Genomic DNA, 19,629 nt, shown 5'->3' on the forward strand with positions numbered 1-19,629 from the left:
TCCAAAGAACTCCTACACACCTTTAACAACATCAGCTTTGAGTATGTCCCAGAAGCTTTGAAAGAAGAATAACGAAAATCTATCTGGGCCCGAGGCTTTGTTCCCGTCAAAAGAAAAGATGACCTTTTTAACTTCCTCCTCAGAAGGGATGGCCACCAAGGCCTTGTTCTGATCCTCACTAATAGTAGAAGAGATATTTTCAAGGATGGCGCTCTGAGAGTGCCCATCCAGACTAGAGTCCGCCGAAAGAAGTGAAGTAAAGAAGTTTCTGGCTTCCTTCCCTATCTCATAATCCTTCCTCATTTCAGTTCCCCCAATTTTCAGCTTCGAGATTCTATTAGTAGCCTTGTGTTTCATCGTGGTCCTATGGAAGAATCTAGTATTTCTATCCCCAGCTTTAAGCCATAGGGATCTAGACCTTTAATTCCAAAATTCTTCCTCTCTTCTGATAATCTTGTGGTACTTCACCAACACTTCATTTTCCTCACTGATTGAGACTTCATTGTATCTACTCATTTGGATTTTATCCTGCATTTCCTTGAGTTCCAACTGGGTTTTGGTATTGAAGCAAATAGATCTCCAAAAACCTCCTTCTTCCATTTTTTAATATCACCCTTCACATTTCTTAATTTTTTGTCAATTCTATACATAGTAGTACCTTTGACATCAATAGACCACCACTTCTTAATGATGTGCTCAAGGTTAGGGTGATCTAGATACATCCTTTCAAATCTGAATGGGAAATCTCTTGTAACAATGGTGTTATCAACAACAAAAATCACAGCGAAATGATCAAAACCTATTCAAGAGATAGCTGAGAGGGAGCATTAAAAATGGTTAAACCACTCGTTAGAAATGATGGCTCTATCAAGTCTGACTTGAATGAGATCATCTCCCGTCCTTTTGTTCATCCAGGTAAACTTGGCTCCATCAAACTCAATATCATGTAGACCCTGGTTGTTGATAAAGTTCAAAAGATCCATTCTTCTTTCTAGTTGTGAGGGGACACCTCCAAATTTCTCATTGTCTCGGAGGGGGGTGTTGAAATCCCCCATAACAATCCACATATCATCCTTGTAATGGACCCTAATAGCTTCCATCTTTTTCCAAAATTTTCTTCTACCAAATCTATTATTAGGGGCATAAATATTGGTTAGTAGTAAAGAGGTATCATCCCCAATGTGATGAAACTTGATAAAAGCCAGATTGTTATCCTACTTGAATGGCTCCCCAGAAACCTGCCTTAGGTTCCACAAAATAGCTATGCCCCCAAAAGAACCATCAGAGCTTGCACCAAAAACTTCCCCATCCTTAAAAAGCTTAATCTTTTCAACTTTCTCTTTAGTCATTTTAGTTTCTTGGATAATAACAATGTCTGGTTTATGTTCTCTAACTAAATTTTTTAAAACGTCTTGTTAATGTGGGTTATTCAATCCACGTATATTCCATGAAATTATTTTCATTTTATAACTAGGGAACATACCTCATGGATGGTCATTTGAGTAACATATGCTATATTCTTGCTTGTCTCTTGATCTTTGATCTGGCTTGCCTTTTTCCTTCCAGGAGGAGATGGGTTGAAACCCATGTCAGCTTTGGTCTAGTTTCTTGCATTGACTGAATTAGCCTAAGGGGTAGATTTAGGCCCCTTTTTACCCCCTCTCTTTCGCTTTGCAACTTCATTTGTATTGCATTCTTCCTCTTGAATGTTTATCTTCTAGTCAGCATCATCAACCTCAACCCACTTAGCATTAAGTAGTGAGGTTGTTGGTGATTGATGGATGGTGGATTGTACCATCTCTACAAATTGTTGTGATCCCGACAATGAGATTCCTCCAAGGATCAAACACTTTTGGGCTTCTTCAAAATTGCTACTGAGGTCGTCTTTGCTGGTGTTTTATGTAATGTGATTTGAATATGCTTCCTCATTGTCTAGTAACACCACTTGTATTTCTCCTTCTTCCAGGTTATCACTTCTTTGATCCTCCTGATTAGTATCTTGTTGTTCTCTATTGTCTTTACCTATTTGATCCACTTTACCTTTATTAATCAAAGGTATTTCTGGGTTTTCCACATTAACAACTATTTTCTACTCTATCGTGTCAGGGGTGATGACACTTTGGGCCCCTTAGATTCTTTTCTCTTTTTCAAATCCCTCGGGTTGCTTAACAGGGTTTTTTACTTTCCATTGCAATGCCTTTTCTTTATTTTCTTTTTCTTTGACAACTTAAAGAGGGTATTTCCTTGCTGTATGTCCCACTTTTTTGCAATGAAAGCAAGTGAAAGGGACACTTTCATATTCCAAAGGTTGGTTCCATTTTCCCAATCTAGAATTGATTTCAATGGATAAGGGCATATATGTGCCTTGTGTAATTGCGACACAAATCTTGGCAAAGGTAAGTATTCTTCTAGCTGTTGTCATGGGGTCCATAGAGAGGAGTTCACCGAAAGAGATAGCAATTCCTTTAAACACATCTTCCACCCAAAATTCTAAGGGAAGGCCCGACAGTCTAACCCAAATAGGAACCTAAATAGAGAAGGATTCATTTAAGTCCATCTTAGGCACCCATTTTTGCAGAGCTAGCATTGCTTTACCGATCAGCCAAGGGCCATCATAGAACACTCTTGACATATCTTTCTTGCAAGAAGGCCAAAGACAACACCCCTTTGGACATAGCGGTTATTTCAACTTGACCTTTAAGTACCCATTTGCATTTAGCAAAAGCCCTAACAATATCAATATTTGGCCTAGGGCCCAAAAATTTTCCAACTAGTGAAATTGCCATAAGGTTAATGTTATGATCAATAATAGGGTCTGGGATTTCAATAGTGAATCTTCCCTTTTCTGGGTTTAATATATTATGAACTGGGGAGAGCGAGGACTTTCCACTCGGTTTGACATCGAATAGTGAAGTCCAAGACCGACCTTTGTCCCTTCGAACAAATTCCTGCATAAGAGTATCTTCAACACGTGAATCACAATTTTTTTCATGAAGATCGATGGGCTTGTCGCCTACTTGTGGGTCCCCATCCGTTGGTTCCTTTCCACTTGGCTAAGAGGAATCCAGGCAGTCGTGAGAATCATCCTTTCCATTGTAGGGTTTCCCACCCTACTCCAAATTCAAATGCCACACTTCTCTCTTCTTCCACTTCTCGTGCTCCATTCTTTTTTATGAACTTGCCCTACTCCATAAAGTTGTATGTCATGTACATGTACAATTAAACATTTAAAATAAAATTTATCAAATTGAAATCAAATACAAATTTACATATAAATTAAGATGAATTGAAACTTATGTGCTCACCTGCACAACCATCTGACCAAATCTAGTATTGTGAAACATTTATCCCGCGATTTACAAGATCTTCAAAAAACATTGCAAAACAATGAGCTACATACCTCCTATCATGAACCTTATCATTGCTGATATAGAAATGAACCTCCTTGATGATAATGTATTCATTTGGATTAGTACAGTTTTCTACCCCCTCGACATCAAATTGTGTGTGTCTATAAGTCACTTGCACAAATATTGCAACTTGATCAAAATGATAATATTGAGCTTGAATCTGTGATTGAGGGGCAAATGTATAGTTCTCAGAGAAATCTACAATTGAAAGCATAGAACTAGGTAGAAAATAATTTTTGGAATCATGAAATTGTTTACCTTGCCATTGTGCACCATGACAATGTTGGATATGTGAATAAATCATAGTACGAAATATGTTCATAAAATCAAGGTAGGACAATTCACTCTTGTTCAATGCAATTTTTTTGGATTCATCTCCCATCTTAGTTCAATGTGTCTCTTATTGAAATCTCTTCCACAAAACTAGCATTGAAACATCAATATTCTTAATTTGTAATGAAAATTGTTGCAAATATCCATAATCAATACATATACTTTTTATACACTGTACATTGAAGTAATCTAAATCTTTTGATTTATCACATAAAATTTATTTCACAAATTGTGTCATACTTCTAGGGATGACCATATCTAGACTAAGTACTACCGTAGCTTTTTTATATAACTCTAAGTATAGATGAAACTCAACATGATTTCGACAGCAACAAGTTTCACATACCTTATTTATGCATACAAAGAAAGGGTGCAACCTCTCAAACATTCTCTGACATATTTTCACATCTGAAAATTCTTCCTTGAATGCTTCAAATAGTTCACTTTGTGTTGTATCTACAAAATGTTTAGGATGTGAAATCTTCATACCGGTCTCTTCATCTTTCATCTTGTATAGTGTCCCTTCTATTGGAAGAAACATGGGAGTTGCTGGTCCAATATTCAATGACCAGTCTTCTTATATATTTAGAAATTCTGTCTTTTTGAGGAAGTCTACAAATATTTACCCAATTCATTTCAATGTTTTCATCTAACATATTTCTCCTCCTAATATATCTTTGAACAATTTTTCTAGATATATGTAGTACTTCAGAAATTGCTTTAACTTGTTTTTTATGTGACAACCTCTTACTAGAAATTGTAGTCATCAACGCTCTATGTGCAACACTTGAATCAACTCCTCATTTTGTGGTATTAATAAGGTTCAATGCATCTTGCAAATTTTCAACTATTGTTTCTTTTACATGACATCATGAGCTTTTCCTATTATTGACACCCAACAACACCAAAATAGAAGTCATTTCTCTTTTCTTGAATAAATCTACAAATAATTGTTCTCTCCCAACCATAGATTTTTTTTCAAAATATTCCTCCCACATGTTTTTGCACTACAATTTAATTGTGCTCTCAAGTACCATGTGTTCAGATGAAATTTGACTGAAAAGAGAATCCTCATTCATCTCCATCAAATTTCTCATGACAAAAGAAAATTTCGTACCTTGACTAATACCCAATTCTTCCTCTACTTCAGTTGTATCATCTTCAACATCAATAGGATCTTCTTCAACATCAACAAGTTTCTCTTGATTACATTTTGTATGACCTTTCATTGAATCATCCCTTACACAATCATATTTTTTTGATCTATATCTTTTATTCCCCATTACACAAAGTATTGACATTTTCTTTCCTAAACTCACAAGTGAATACTCCTTAAGAAAAAAATCAACTCCTTTGGACAAAATAACCTCCTTGAGAAAAAATCACCTCCTTGAAAAAAATCGCCTCCTTCCTTGAAAAAAATCAACTTCCTAAAAATAATTGAAATTGAAATGAATTATTTTTTGTTTTTAAAAAATGAAAAAATGACCTCATTAATATATGAGGGAAAGGGTGGTGAAGCGAGCGGTCGCTTGCCCATGGGACTGCTCACGGAGGGTCCCACCGCTTGGGGAACTCTATTGAGTAAGACTTCGCCGAGTCCTATTTAGTTGAGGTTTCCTATGTGGCATCCCACATGGAAGCCTACTCAACAAAGCCCCCCCCCCCCCCCCAATTTACAGAACTTTCAAGTTCTGCTAAGAATTAGACCATCAATTTTTTTAACTAAAAATACTGTTTTCGAGAGCTCAGAGTGAGGAACGTTGACATATAATTTTGTATAGAATTTCAATTAGAATTCGTATATTAAAATTAAAAACTACTATAGGTAGGTATATTAACATTCGAGTTCAGACTCTGATTCAGAAATACAAAAAAAATAGTAAATCATATCAGAAAAATTAAAAAATTATATATAACACTAGAGGAGAAAGTCCTCTTCAAGAATATATATTTTTTTGGGGGATTGCTATAGTTTTGATAGGGGAAATTTGGTGGGAGACGAAAACTATCGATTTTGGGAAACTTCAACTTTGAATTGTTTTAACAGTGAAAATATAAATCAAAATCAGTTTTTTTTTTTTGCACTAGATATGGATGTCATCTAAAACATATTTCAAAATCAGAGGAAAAAAATATTATTTACTTATAGTTTTGTGGTAGGAGGTGAAACCCCTGATTTGTAGTATCTTTCAATAATTAAAAAATTGAATTTAATAATTAAAAAATATATATCAATTATTGTTCCAATTTTTTTTTTTAAATAATAGCATTAAATTCATCTAGTTTTACACATTTCATCAGTTTAAATCATCTTCAAATACCAAATAGAAATATCACTTTTGTGCCATTGAAGTTGAATTGTTTTGTTGTTGTTAGCCTTTTCCTTTATAAAAGTGAGACACAAGTTTGTACTTTTACCCAGGTCCTTCCTCCCTAAAATCTTTCTTCCTGAAATCTTTATCATCTACCTCTCTACTTATGCTCATGTCTTTTATTCAACTTCTACTCCACCTTCAAGGCATACTAGTAAGCTTCCTCATCAGTCTGCAACTTGATTAGACTGATTTCATCTTGTATAGACATCCACAACCCATTCAAGTATCTAGTGACTTGTTCAATCTCATCATTAGTGTCTCTAGATCTAATATTAAACTTGTAGAATGCTTCAATATATTCCTTCACACTAGATTCTTTTTTCTTCAAGTTCTGCAACTTTTGAAATAGATTCACTTGATAGTCAACAAGCAAGAACTTTGATTTCAACTTGTTAACCATCTTCTCCCAAGATTTGATCTTCTCTTTACCTCTTTTCTATCTATCTACCTACAAATATTCCCACCAAAGAGATGCATGACCTTTTAACTTGGTGCAAGCATGTTTCACTTTTTTCTCTTCAGTTGTGCTCTCAAATTCAAAATACTTTTCCATCTTTATGATCCAGTCAAGCAATTCATTTGAATCTAACTTGCCATCATAATCCGGTGGATTAAAATGTGGTCTGGTATTCACTCTTGTCAAGGCTCTTAGGAATCTCTCTTCTCTCCAATTGACCACCGATGGATTCATTTCTTCTTCTCCCGCCACCTCTTCTTCTTCATAATTGCTCACATCTTCGACATGTCGACCTCTTCTCTAGGTCATTTGCACAAATTCCAATCGAGCTGCAATTCCTCTCAACATTTCCATCATAGTAGGGTCTGCATTTCCATGCATTTCACTACCTCTATCATTTCCTCTTCGAGCCATCTTTACATCATTCCTTTGCAGCTACAAGTCGGACCCTCAATCTACCACCCCACAACAGTTTTTTTTACAAGACTCTACAATCTCTAGAATGAAAACTCGCTCTCATACCACTTGGTGCAGTCATGGATAGGAGGGTCCTCAAAGAGAATAGTCCGGACCATGTAGAAAATGAAACACAACACAAACAACTCAATGTGATAGAGGCGATGCAGAATAAGACATATTATATTGAGAAATTTGAGTACAAGTTGGTAGGCAAAATCCGGTCTCATAGATTCGGTTCACAAGCCTAGTTACAAAACATACAACATCTGGCCTCAAGAAAGGATGCGAGCCAAAGCTAACTCCGAATCTCCTAATATTCTGGTGAATTCTCTATCTTCTATCAACCCCTTATGTATGATTAATTACATTGATTTATATTAATTTCATAGCTCTAGAATGATCCACATCGACCCAAGATGGAACAATTGCCGATGACTAAAGATGTAATGTGTAGAACCACAAGGTCGGCCTCCACCAAAAGAATTCCTCTAGAAGCAACATAGAATGATGCACAGACCTAAGAAAAATGGCGGCCATGAGCCAAGGAATATATTGGATACAACAAAATTAGGCTCCACAAGCTATGAAAACGATTTGCAAAAATATCCATTAGCAAAATAGGTCCAAGTGGCTCTGGTGCTTTGATTAGCAAAACTAGCACGTATTCTGGAAGTGATAGCTTGCTGGAAAAAGATCCAAACCTTCCACAAACTTAGGATAAGATAGATGAACATGTCCAACAATGAAAATCTAGATCCACAAGATCCGATGAACAAATGTGGCAAAATGCAGAATGAAATGTTGAAACTGCAAGCCAAATTGAACAGAAAACAAAACAAAAAAACAAACTGAAATGTAAATTTTTTAGGGTGATGCAAGATTGCCAAGAACTAAGGATGCTCCTGCACCAACTTATCAGAGGAACAGTTCTAGTGTCACTCATTTGTTTAATTGCTATGAGAAAAGGATTCAAATCTGCCATTTTTGCAGGGCCAATAATTCTACCTGCCCATATTGAAGGTGTTCCTTGTGATTTTAATCCCTGCTTCTTCATTTGCTTTCACTATGACATTTGACCATCTTATCTTACCCATGTTTCTCATTTTATAGATATTGAGCTACTTCAACATGAACAAGATTTCATCTTTAGTTTTGAAGAACTAGGTTTTGCTGAAAATTTTCATGAAAATAAAAAGCTTGGAGAAGGAGGTTTTGCTGTCGTATACAAGGTGAACCTCTATTCTATATATTTCCCTTACGAAACAGTGATTCCATGGACTCGAAAATCTGTTTAAAGAGACAAGACCTCCAATTTTGTTTTCATCCTTCAAGGAAGAACTAAAGACATAAAGAAAATAGCAGTAAAAAAACTATTTGTGAAGTCCAAACAAGTTAATAAAGAATTTGTGAACAAAGTGAAGGTTGTCACCAATGTTCAACATCGAAACCATGTGAAGCTATTGGGATGTTGCGCTAAGGGAGATGAAAGGTTGATTGTTTGTGAGTATCTGCCCAACAAGAACCTTGACGACTTTCTTTTCGGCTGGTTTCATGATTATTCAATTTCTCATCCTGGTGTTTACTATTACAATGTTGTTTGAAAGAGATGATAGAAAGTTTAAGAATTACGATTGCAGATGTAGAAAAGTGTCGACTGTTAGATTGGCAAAAATGTCATAACATTATCGTTGGAATTGTCCATGGCCTTCAATATCTTCATGAGGATTCGCGGATGAAAATTATTCACAGCGATATGAAACCAAACGATATTTTTATTGCCAACAAACACAATCCACAGATAGCGGATTTTGGCCTTGCTAGATTTTTTCCCGAGGATGAGACACAAATTCAAACAATAGCTACAGGCACAGGGTAAGGATAGCAAGATGTCCAGTATAGTATTTTTTGACTTATGTAGATGATGAATAAATTTTTGTATATGGACGTTTATACTGATTTGCTTGTGTGATATTTTTCATTAAGTAGATGATGGATAACTTTTTGTATATACGAGGGAGATGGTTTTGAACGAGTGAATCTTGATGTGGTGCACATGCAGCGGTTACATGGCACCAGAGTATGGAATGCAAAAGCATCTCTTCGTTAAAGCCAAAATTTATAGCCTTGGAGTGCTATTGCTTGAGATTGTCAGCGGGAAGAAAAATACATTTATTCAAAACTTATGAGAATGGGTGAAGACCTAAATTTGATATCAATCATTTTAGATTTAGTGATATATTTGCCCTAAATTTACTTAACTCGTGATTTGTGACGGAGGGATGGACACTCTACAAAGGGGGGAATATTTTGGACATGGTGAAAAAGAAATGGAGCTATTGCTGTTTAAATAGTGAGAGCAAGTTGAGTTCAGTCTAGTGTGAGATCAATGTTAGAGTGTCATCTACATTCATTCATCAAAAGATGAGTATTTTAACTATTTTTTTTAAAAATAGGGCTCTACCTAGCTACAGAAGAAGCTTCCAAAAAACATGTCAACAACAAAACATCTTAGATTTATTGAAGAGTGTAGAAGAAGATAGGAGGGACAAGTAAATGTGGTAGTTGGAGTAGATAGGAAAATGAGGTAGGGGATATTGGAATGTATAGCCTGAGTCTACGTGCGCCAATACTCCCCCTTAATATTCATTGCCATGTACGTTTGCAATACCAATTGCTTCTCGGAGATGCTCAAAAACATTCTTTGTCAGTGGCTTTGTGAAAATGTCTGCTAGTTATTCTTATAACCTACAAAACTTAAGATATATGTCACCATTGTTCACCAATTCTCAAATAAAATAATATCTTGTATCAATATGCTTGTTTTGTTTATGAAAGACATGTTTTTTAGATAAAGCAATTACTGAGTTATTGATGCAGAGCCCTGGTGTAAGTATATGTTAGGTCCCTCTACTCAAAGAACAAACCAAGGGCTCTAGCAACCACAATTGACTTCATGGGGTTAAGAAAGAATTAGTTTGACAAGTTCCACATCACTTCCACCCTAAATGCTTCTTCACAAGGTCAAAACCCTTGATTGGTTCACAAGGATTCCTAGTGATTGTTAAGGATCCTATAGCCCAACTAGGGTTGGCCCTCTTCCCAAGTCACCAATGTCTATCTAGCCTTTGATTTGAAGTCCAATAGGTTAGAAAGACTCCATCCACTCACCAATTTAGGTCCCCTATAGTGGTTTGTGCCAATTGCTGCAAGAAGGCCTACGAATCCTAGTAGCCCTACCAGGCCGGTTTCTTCTAGTTAACTCCTTATTTCTCCTAAGGACTCAACCAAATAACTACATATTTAGATACCCTTTAATGAGTTACAAAACATATCCAAGGGGTTCCAATTTTCCAGGAGTACAAGGGTCCAAACCCTATCTTTGTTAGGAGGCCTAATAGCCCCAATTAGGCCTAATTTGCAAAGGAAAGGGTATGCACAAGCACTATCTTGTCAAACCAACACAAGGGATACTCTTAGGACATGGTACAACCACCAATCCCTAATTTTTAGACACTAATCAAACCCCTAACACCTGATGTGGAACCTATTTGCTTGAATTTGCACGGTGGCCACATGGAGTTGCCCAGCTAATGCATCAAACCCTCGCCTCCAACCGATCCAAACCTGAAAAAGTCTTCCAAAATATTAAAATACATTGGCCATACTTAAATATCCTCCAAGGCCGTGGACAACCAATGAAGGATTAGCAAGATTAGGCCATTTCTTTGTGAAACCCTAGGTAGGACTGTCAAAACGAGACACCTTCCAGAAAATTGCAAATTTCTCCCTTGTCCTGATGAGTTAAGATGTTAGAATTGATGCATATGAAATGTGATTGGCCACTCTACCACATCCCACTAGTTTTCCAATCCCAATATGTCCGTACAATACGGTACACCTTTCAGAACAATAAATTTGTAGGAAATTATCAGAATTCTATTGCTTCAATGATGCCAAATGCTTACAAAAATCTTCAACCACCTCAATGATGGTTGGAATCAACATTTTATGCCTTCCTCAATGGTTAGCAACCACCTTTTGAATTGAGGTGACTGTTGGGAAGAATTTTCTCTTTGGAGCCAAAAGTTGCCATACAAAAGTTGTCATGGTTTGCATTAGCAACTTAGACTCAAATTAAGCCCGCAGACTTAGAGTTGTTCAAACATGTCTTAAACATCCTAAGACACCTCCAAACACATAAAACACCTAGAAAATACTCAACTAGATACCCCTAGGCCCATATGCCCCTGGTGGCTTATCAACTTGCCAAATCCATGTCATTGGGTAACAAAGTGGGGTTTATTACAAAGATCAAACAAAACAAACTATCTTATTACAAATATAGAAATATCACATTCCTATACATGTGTGGCCTTTAGGCATTCATTGTCTTGGTCATGATTGTCTTAGTCATGAGGTGCCCCTACACCAGTTATTATCACAATAAATTTTTGTAGGTTCTTTTTATAGATGTCCCAAGTCTGAAAGTCCTCTTCTCATCCATACTGCTTGGCAAGCTGCTAATGTGGCTACAACATATTTCGCTTCTGTTGATGAGAGTGTCACAATTGGTTGTTTCTTTGATGTCCAAGAGATAGCACTCGATCCTAGATGAGAAAAATACCTTGAAGTGATTTTTCTATCATCCATTCTACCTCTTCAATCACTATCTGTATATACAATAATTTGTAATCATTTGACGATGTATAAAAAAATTCCAAAGTTCTTTGTTCCAATTATGTACCTTAAAACTATTTTTCTAGCTTTCCAATGTGAACCCTTTGGTTTTTTCATTAATCTAGAAATGAGACTAACCCCATACATAATATCCAATCTTGTGGCAGTTAAATACATGAGACTACCAACTAATCTTTTAAATAAGGTTGCGTCAATACTCAGACTTTTGTCATCCTTGCTAAGTTTTAAACCTAATGCAACTGGTGTAGGAGATGGATTCACATTTGCCATCTTAAATATCTTCAACAAATCATTATCATATTTACTTTCACATATAAAAATTCCTTGATAATTTTGGGTTACCTCTATCCCAAGGAAATATTTCATGAGCCCCAAATTAGTCATATCAAATTCTCTTTTCATGGCTGTCTTGAATGAGTTAATTGACATATTAATTGTGAATATCAAATCATATCCATACAAATAAACTATCAAAATTTTTCCTTCATCTTTCACTTTGTAAATCTTTTCTTCCTATGGAGCTCTTGATGAAGATATATACTCATTTGTAGTGCAGTGTCTTCAAGGACTAGTTATGGCTAGAAAATTTTCCTTTTTCACGCTTTCTAGTAAAAGCATTTACCTACAAATATTGCTGATAATGATATTAAATCCAATACTTAACAATAAATTAAATTGTAGATTCAAAGAGAGGAAATGGAGGAGCTTGATTTCTCAAATTTGGCTTTCTAAGGCTAAAGAGAACACCCAAATTTTGTCATGGAAAGTCTTACATCAGGAACTTCATGTAGGAGATAAATTAATCCTTCTAGCTTTGCATTCAACTAAATGACCATTTTGTTAGTTTAGCAAAAACATAAAACATATTTTTTGAGACTGTTTTAGACCTAGAAGAAATGAAATTTCATATTTAATAACTTTCCATCTATCTTTCATTGTGCTTTAATATGGAAGGAAGTCATTTTTCGTATTGGTCTTTGTAAGAATATGATTGTAGATTCTATGAGATAATGCATTTTATTACATATATGGAAAAGTAGATGCCAAGCAGTGTTATCACATTTTACATCAAGAAGTGGATGTTTTAATGTTTTACTCAAAATCCATGTTCCCACTCATTTTTTTTTGTTCTTAACTAAATATTGGGTGAAGGAATGGTGGCAAGTATAATAGACAACTAGATGAGATCAAATATCAATTTTTGGAGCTTTAGGAAGGAGAGATTAAATGTGTCAAATAACTACATAAGCTCAAGTTTCAAGTTGGATGATGTTCCAAGAGTTCAATATATTTACGATAACTTCTGGGTTATGCTTCTCTGTATATTGTTGCTTGTATATGTGGAATAGTGCCCATTTTCTTTGTTGTTATGAATACTCAACTAATTTAATCAACTAGGTGCCCTTTTCATTATTGCATTGTAATTTTGAATCCTCGCAAGTTGTTGGTTTTATCTATTTGTCGTTGTCATCATATTCCTTCTTTCTTTTCCAGTCATTTCTTGGACTATTTTTTTTTTTGTTATCTCTTTTGTTTTGATCAATACCAAAAAAAATATCTTAAAAACCTTCAAACCACATGGATTTTGCCTAATTCGATGGACATGAGATGAAATAACATGAAGTGTTAAGTTAATCTAAAGGTATTAAGGTTATGTCATATATATATAAAAAATAGAGATATTCACTCATATGCCCCAAGTCCTAGTAGCATGGATAGGAAAAGACATGTTGTTTTACTAAGTGCTAGAATAAATGTTTAGGAATTTAAATAATGACATAGATGACAAAGATGTTCATTTAGAAACTTGAGTTTTAATAATTAAAGTTTATTTTTGAAACCTATTAATATAATTTGTGAATAAAATGGTGAGCTTATTCTTAATTTTTTTTTTGTCTTGGAGGTACTTTAATATTTGGTGGTGTAACTGTCCAAGATGGGCATTGTTTTCACATTACTTAGAAGATAAAGAATTGACAATCATGCAATTTTAGATTGCAATTTGTATATTACAACTATGTTCTATTTGGTTTAGGATGAGAAGTTGTACACTTGTGTTTATTTTAAATGATCAAGAAATTAATCAATAGGAAGTCTATGCAAACACATTCTGCTTTTTAGAGATTTGAAAGCATTTAAAGAAAAAATTGCAATGCAAAAGCATTGTTTTTAAAAATGGTTTGGAAGACATATTTTATATTTTATTTTTATGGGATTTGCTATGCACATGATCTTTTCTTTATTTTTTAAGAAAAAGAGCAAATGGCTACACTAGATTAAGATTTATTTCTCTACTTTAATCTTATTTTTAAAATTTGATATCTATTGGTCTACTTTGCATAGATTTATAAACATATAGGTATGGTAGTTAATATAACAATAATATTGTATGTCTCTCGACAAAAGAGTTGCAAGATTCCATAAGGTCAAATTATTAAATGTGAGGACTACACAATATTTTATTATGTAGTCTTTATTTGCAATAAATTAAATTGACTTAGCTCTTAAGTGGAGCTAGATTTTGATTACTATTAGTTATGTTTTTTAATAAGATGATTAATAGTTGTAAACATTTTTGTCTATATGTACTTTTAAAAATATTTATTAATATTATTAATATACAAGGAGTAAAGAGAATATGTTCTATTCATAAATGAATCCGTGACAAATATTCGTATAACTTTTGATATATGTTCAACTAATAGATTTTCTCTCTCTTTTTTTTGATCGATAGATTCTCTCACTTATATTATATATAACTAAAAAACTAAAATATACCTTAAAGGATCAATAATTGTGATTTTAAAAAAGTTAAATATAATTTAAAAATGAAAAAATTTAGGTACACCATTTGCAATTTTTAGACTTGGTAGAAAAGTTCATTCTATTTAAAATTACAAAGATATCAAACTAATTGTGAATTTTATATATATTTGTACATTTGACATGGTGACTTGTTCAAATGACTACCACTTGTAGAAGATGTTATCGGCAATCTAGTCAAAATTTGACCAAACAATCGTAAGAAAGATTCCTCACGTTTCACTGACCACCAAAATCGGCAATCTAGTCAAAATTTGACCAAACAATCGTAAGAAAGATTCCTCACGTTTCACTTACCACCAAAATCGTTTCTCCCAATGTAGACTACATTTCATGGCAGCTGCGCGTTACCTGCAACAAATAAAACTCCTACATTATAAAACACACAAGTAGCGCACATTTTCTGTCAAATATTATAAAACACACCAAGTAGACCAAATTTGCTATAAAAAATATTATACCCTCTTGCACGGAAAGATGTATTGCAGTCTTCACAGCTGCCCAATTCGCTCGTTTCATTTTTACTGTGCAATAACGTCATGACACTGAACAACTGATACAGATCTAGATCTTCGACGGGGACTAAGATGAGATGGAAGTATTCTTGGGTAACCTCTGAGTTGATCTTATGATTCTGAAAGAGAGGTTATAAGTTTCAACTTTATAGGGTATGTATACAGTAAGAAGATGGTTCTTGTCTGAAAGTTCAGATAGTCTAATATGTTATGAGTGATCTGTTTAGAAAACAACAGATTATCTGTATTGTGAACTACAAAAGAATCTATATCTATTTTTCAAATTCAATAAATATTAACTCAAAATTGGAGAATTGAATTGGGAGAAAAATGTTTGTTGTTTTGTTCCTCCTAATGATTTTTCCTTCAGTCATATGTGAGTTTCCATGGTGGAATTGCTATAATGCTTCAACTTACACAGAGTCGAGTACATACTCCCAAAACCTGAATACAGTTATCAATGATCTTTCTCGTAATGCAGTTCAAGGGTTTAACACATCTTCCAGTGGCCAATCTCCCAACACAGTCTATGGTCTGCTCCAGTGTTTTGGTAATGCTTCAGTGACGAATTGCTCAGATTGTTCAAGACAAGCATACAATGTTGCTCTAAGCAATTGCAGCAACGACATTGGTGTAAAGGTGTGGATGGATGAGTGTTTCTTGCGCTATGATAACTCCAATTTCATTTCAACATTAGATACCACCTTCGAGACACTGTGGAACTCGAACAATATCTCAAGCAACATGGAGAGTTTCATATCCACGACCTCTAGTCTTCTCTTAAATTTATCTAATCAAGCTTATATCCCTGCAAATAAGCTATTTGCTGTTGGATCTGCCAATTACGCTACTTCCAATATGGTGTACGGCCTAGTTCAGTGCTGGAGATATTTATCCATTAAGGATTGTAAAACCTGTTTGTTGCAAGCAAGGAAAGCATTGGAGCAGTGCTGTTCACCAAAACAAGGAGCTCGGGCTCAGTCAGGAAGCTGCATTGTCAGATATGAGAGCAGCCCATTTTTGTTGGACGTCGTGGAGTTATCACCATCACCCTCACCTTCACCCTTACCTTCCAGTGAGGCTTCATCACCACATCCCACAACATCCACACCAGTAGCCCACGCTCCTTCTGAGACAAAGTACCAGGCGAAATCAAATGGTAAATCTGCCCACTTAATTTTATGTTTTCTTCAATTTTTGTTTACAACAAGTTTCTTAGATTTTCTTCGGATAGACTTGTAAAGGATCCTGATCTCTTCGATTTCAGTAAATAACAATAAAGATTTTCCATGCAGAGAAATCCTCGAAAAAACCGCCCTTAATACTGGGGCTTGTGGGAGGAATAGTTCTGGTCTTACTCATTTGTTTAATTGCCATGAGAAAAAGACTCAAATCTGCTATTTTTGCGCGGCCAGTAACTGTACCTGCCCATAACGAAGGTGTTTTTTCAGATTCTAATCCCTGCTTCATGTTTTTGTTTTTGTTTGGTTTGAGTGTAACATTTGATCCACTAAGTTTACCCATGTTTCCGACTCTACAGAGATCGAGTTACTTCAACAGGAACAACGTTTCATCTTCAGCTTGGAAGAACTGGCAGAAGCCACTGAAAATTTTCATGAAAATAAAAAGCTTGGACAAGGTGGTTTTGGTGTCGTATACAAGGTGAACCTCTATTCTGTATATTTCCCCTAAGAAACAGTGATTCCATGGATTAGGAAATATGTTTAAAGAGACGAGCTCCAATTTTTTTTTCATCTGTCAGGGAAGAACTAAAGACGGAAAGGAAATAGCAGTGAAAAAACTCTTTGCCAAGTCCACACAAGTTAATAAAGAATTTGTGAACGAAGTGAAAGTTGTTGCCAATGTTCAACACCGAAACCTTGTGAAGCTGCTGGGATGTTGTGCTGAGGGAGATGAAAAGTTGATTGTTTATGAGTATTTGCCCAACAAGAGCCTTGACACCTTCCTTTTCGGTAAGTTACACTTGGTTTCATGATTATTCAATTTCTCATCATCGTGTTTACTATTCCAACGCTGTTTGAAAGAGATGATAGAAAGTTTAAGAATTGGGATTGCAGATCCAGAAAAGTGTAGACTGTTAGATTGGCAAAAACGTTATAATATTATCGTTGGAATTGTCCGTGGCCTTCTCTATCTTCATCGGGATTCGCCGATGAAAATTATTCACAGAGATATTAAACCACACAATATTTTGCTTGACAACAAACTTAATCCAAAGATAGCGGATTTTGGCCTTGCTAGATTTTTTACTGAGGATGAGACACATATTCAAACAAGAGCGGCAGGCACAGAGTAAGGATCACAAAATGTTCGGTGTAGTATTTTTATTATATTTATGTCGATGATGAATAAATTTTTGTATATTTGCTTAACTGATATTTTTCATTAAGTAGATGATGAATAACTTTTTGTATATACAAGAGAGATGTTTTTAAACGAGTGAATGTTGATGTTATGCACATGCAGTGGTTACATGGCACCAGAGTATGCAATGCAACAGCATCTCTCTGTTAAAGCCGACGTTTATAGCTTTGGAGTAGTAGTGCTTGGGATTGTCAGCGGAAAGAAAAATACAGTTATTCAAAACTTATCAGAATGGGTGGGGACATCAGTATGAAATCATTCTTTTTAACTTTGGTGATAGTTTTTGCCCTAAATTTACTTAACCCATGATGTGTGATGTAGGCATGGAGACTGTACAAAGGGGGAAATATTCTGGACATGGTGGATTCGAGAGTTTTAGAAGAATGCTTGGAGGAGCAAGCGTTGAGATGTACTCATGTTGGGCTTTTATGTGTTCAAGCTGATCCAGCACTCCGTCCACCCATGTCTGATGTTAATTTGATGATCTCAAGCAGTTCAGTGCCCTTGCCCATTCCAACAAAGCCCGGTTTCCTAACAAGTATTGCTTCAAAATCGAGATCAAAGTCCAGCTCAGGGAATGATGAGTGTAAAAAGAGCACGGCATCGCAGACATCTGGGACCACCACGTCATCTACATCAAGTGTTCACAAAAACGAGTCCAATGTGAGTTTAGAAACCAGGGATTCTATACAGAAGTGAAGCCTAGGCCTCCGTTCGCATGAGGAGAATTGCATGCTTAAGTTTTTCATGGATTTGCTCGAACAAGATAATTGAAGTATCGATCTATTCTATTTTATGCTGTCAAATTATTGCAATGAATTTTATTTTTTTGGTTTCTAACCATTAGTTGATCTTTGATCATGTGATCAAAAAGGAAAAAAAAATTGTAATGAAATTGAATAAAAATTTTCAATAGCAATTTTTGTGTTTTTTAATTCTTTCAGTTCAAGTAGTCAATTCTCTCATCTAACTCTACACTAGTTTGGTAGTGAGATTTTTTTATGTTAGTTTTAATATCTTTATATAAAAATCCTCCTTGACTATATTTTATTGTAATGTAATTATTTATTATTATGGCTTCATTTAATCTTAAAGTTCACATAATCGTATGTAGTCTTGTAACTATCATAATTGTATATGTATCAATTATAGAAGGGAAATGATATGTTTTCTTTTTACTTGCTCTTACTATTATGATTATGAATCATGGAGTATGATTCAAAATGTTATGAAAAATTAATGTCTTCAACATAACTTGTTTAGTTCATGACTAATTATTATAAATGGTATTTTTCTATTTAATAAATTGATGTAGTTTTAATTTTTTTAGTGGTTTGTTAAAATCAACAGTATGAATAAATCTATCTCAACCAAATAGAGAACGCTAGAACACATAAAACAAGTTGCATACAACCTACTTAAGTTTTTTATTTTATTTTATAAACTCACTTATTGGGTTGAGACCAACATAGTGATGGCATGTAGCATACCAACATTGAATGAATGATTGTCTCATTTAATAAGAATAGAGAGTTATTAAATCTTATATGTATCCATCAATTTCAAATCATTCTATTTGGGATCTATTGTAGTGGTTCATTGTAGTGGAAATAAAGTGCAAGGAGTTCTCCCATAGGATTGCTATTTGCCACCTATTGGCATGGACCTATGCATATGGAGCAAGTACAAAATTTCATCAAGCTAATATAACATGTAGTAAGATATGACTAAAACACAATCTTTCTACCTAGTGTCCAGTCACAATAATGTTACACAATAACTTACAAGGTTGACAAGGAAAAAAGAGTTGATTAACTCAAAATAAAACCAATAATGTGCATCACATAGCATGTATGGCCAAATGGCTTGGAAAGAATTAATCCAAATAAAGGTTTCATGATTGAACACATAGGAAATGTATGTACAAGTTAATTTTCTTATTTCACCTTGGTTTGAAAAGTTTTCTCCCGACTATAATTTAAAGGTGTTCATTATTAAGATAAAAATACAAACTAAAAGTATAAAGGTTTTGATCAACTCACTTGTGGTTGAGTAGAGTAGATGATAACCTTTTACACCATCTTGGTATGTTTGCCACTATTACAGATTCAAAGACTCTGAAGTGCTCAACTATTGTTTTCCTTCATGCCCAAGCTACGAAGGGAGTGATG

At 34.9% G+C, this 19,629-nt stretch overlaps 1 protein-coding gene across 1 annotated transcript; it reads left to right on the top strand.

The window, feature by feature from the left end:
- The first annotated feature begins 833 nt into the window (after positions 1 to 833).
- On the top strand, positions 834 to 18,157 carry LOC131041669 (cysteine-rich receptor-like protein kinase 43). Its single transcript, XM_059219138.1, has 8 exons — positions 834 to 915; positions 15,495 to 16,232; positions 16,369 to 16,512; positions 16,614 to 16,735; positions 16,836 to 17,046; positions 17,152 to 17,386; positions 17,561 to 17,693; positions 17,780 to 18,157. The coding sequence occupies exons 1-8, from the start codon at positions 834 to 836 to the stop codon at positions 18,155 to 18,157; spliced, it is 2,043 nt and encodes a 680-aa protein (XP_059075121.1).
- Positions 18,158 to 19,629: the final 1,472 nt, after the last annotated feature.

The sequence above is a fragment of the Cryptomeria japonica genome, chromosome 4 (genome assembly GCF_030272615.1).
Source record: "Cryptomeria japonica chromosome 4, Sugi_1.0, whole genome shotgun sequence".
Classification (NCBI taxonomy): Eukaryota; Viridiplantae; Streptophyta; class Pinopsida; order Cupressales; family Cupressaceae; genus Cryptomeria; species Cryptomeria japonica.

Excerpts from the sequence above, each read along its gene's own strand:
- LOC131041669 (XM_059219138.1), top strand. The coding sequence starts at position 834 with ATGGTTAAACCACTCGTTAGAAATGATGGCTCTATCAAGTCTGACTTG. Across the intron at positions 916-15,494 it reads CCGTCCTTTTGTTCATCCAG|AGTCGAGTACATACTCCCAA; the intron begins GTAAACTTGGCT and ends CAACTTACACAG. Across the intron at positions 17,387-17,560 it reads ACAAGAGCGGCAGGCACAGA|TGGTTACATGGCACCAGAGT; the intron begins GTAAGGATCACA and ends ATGCACATGCAG.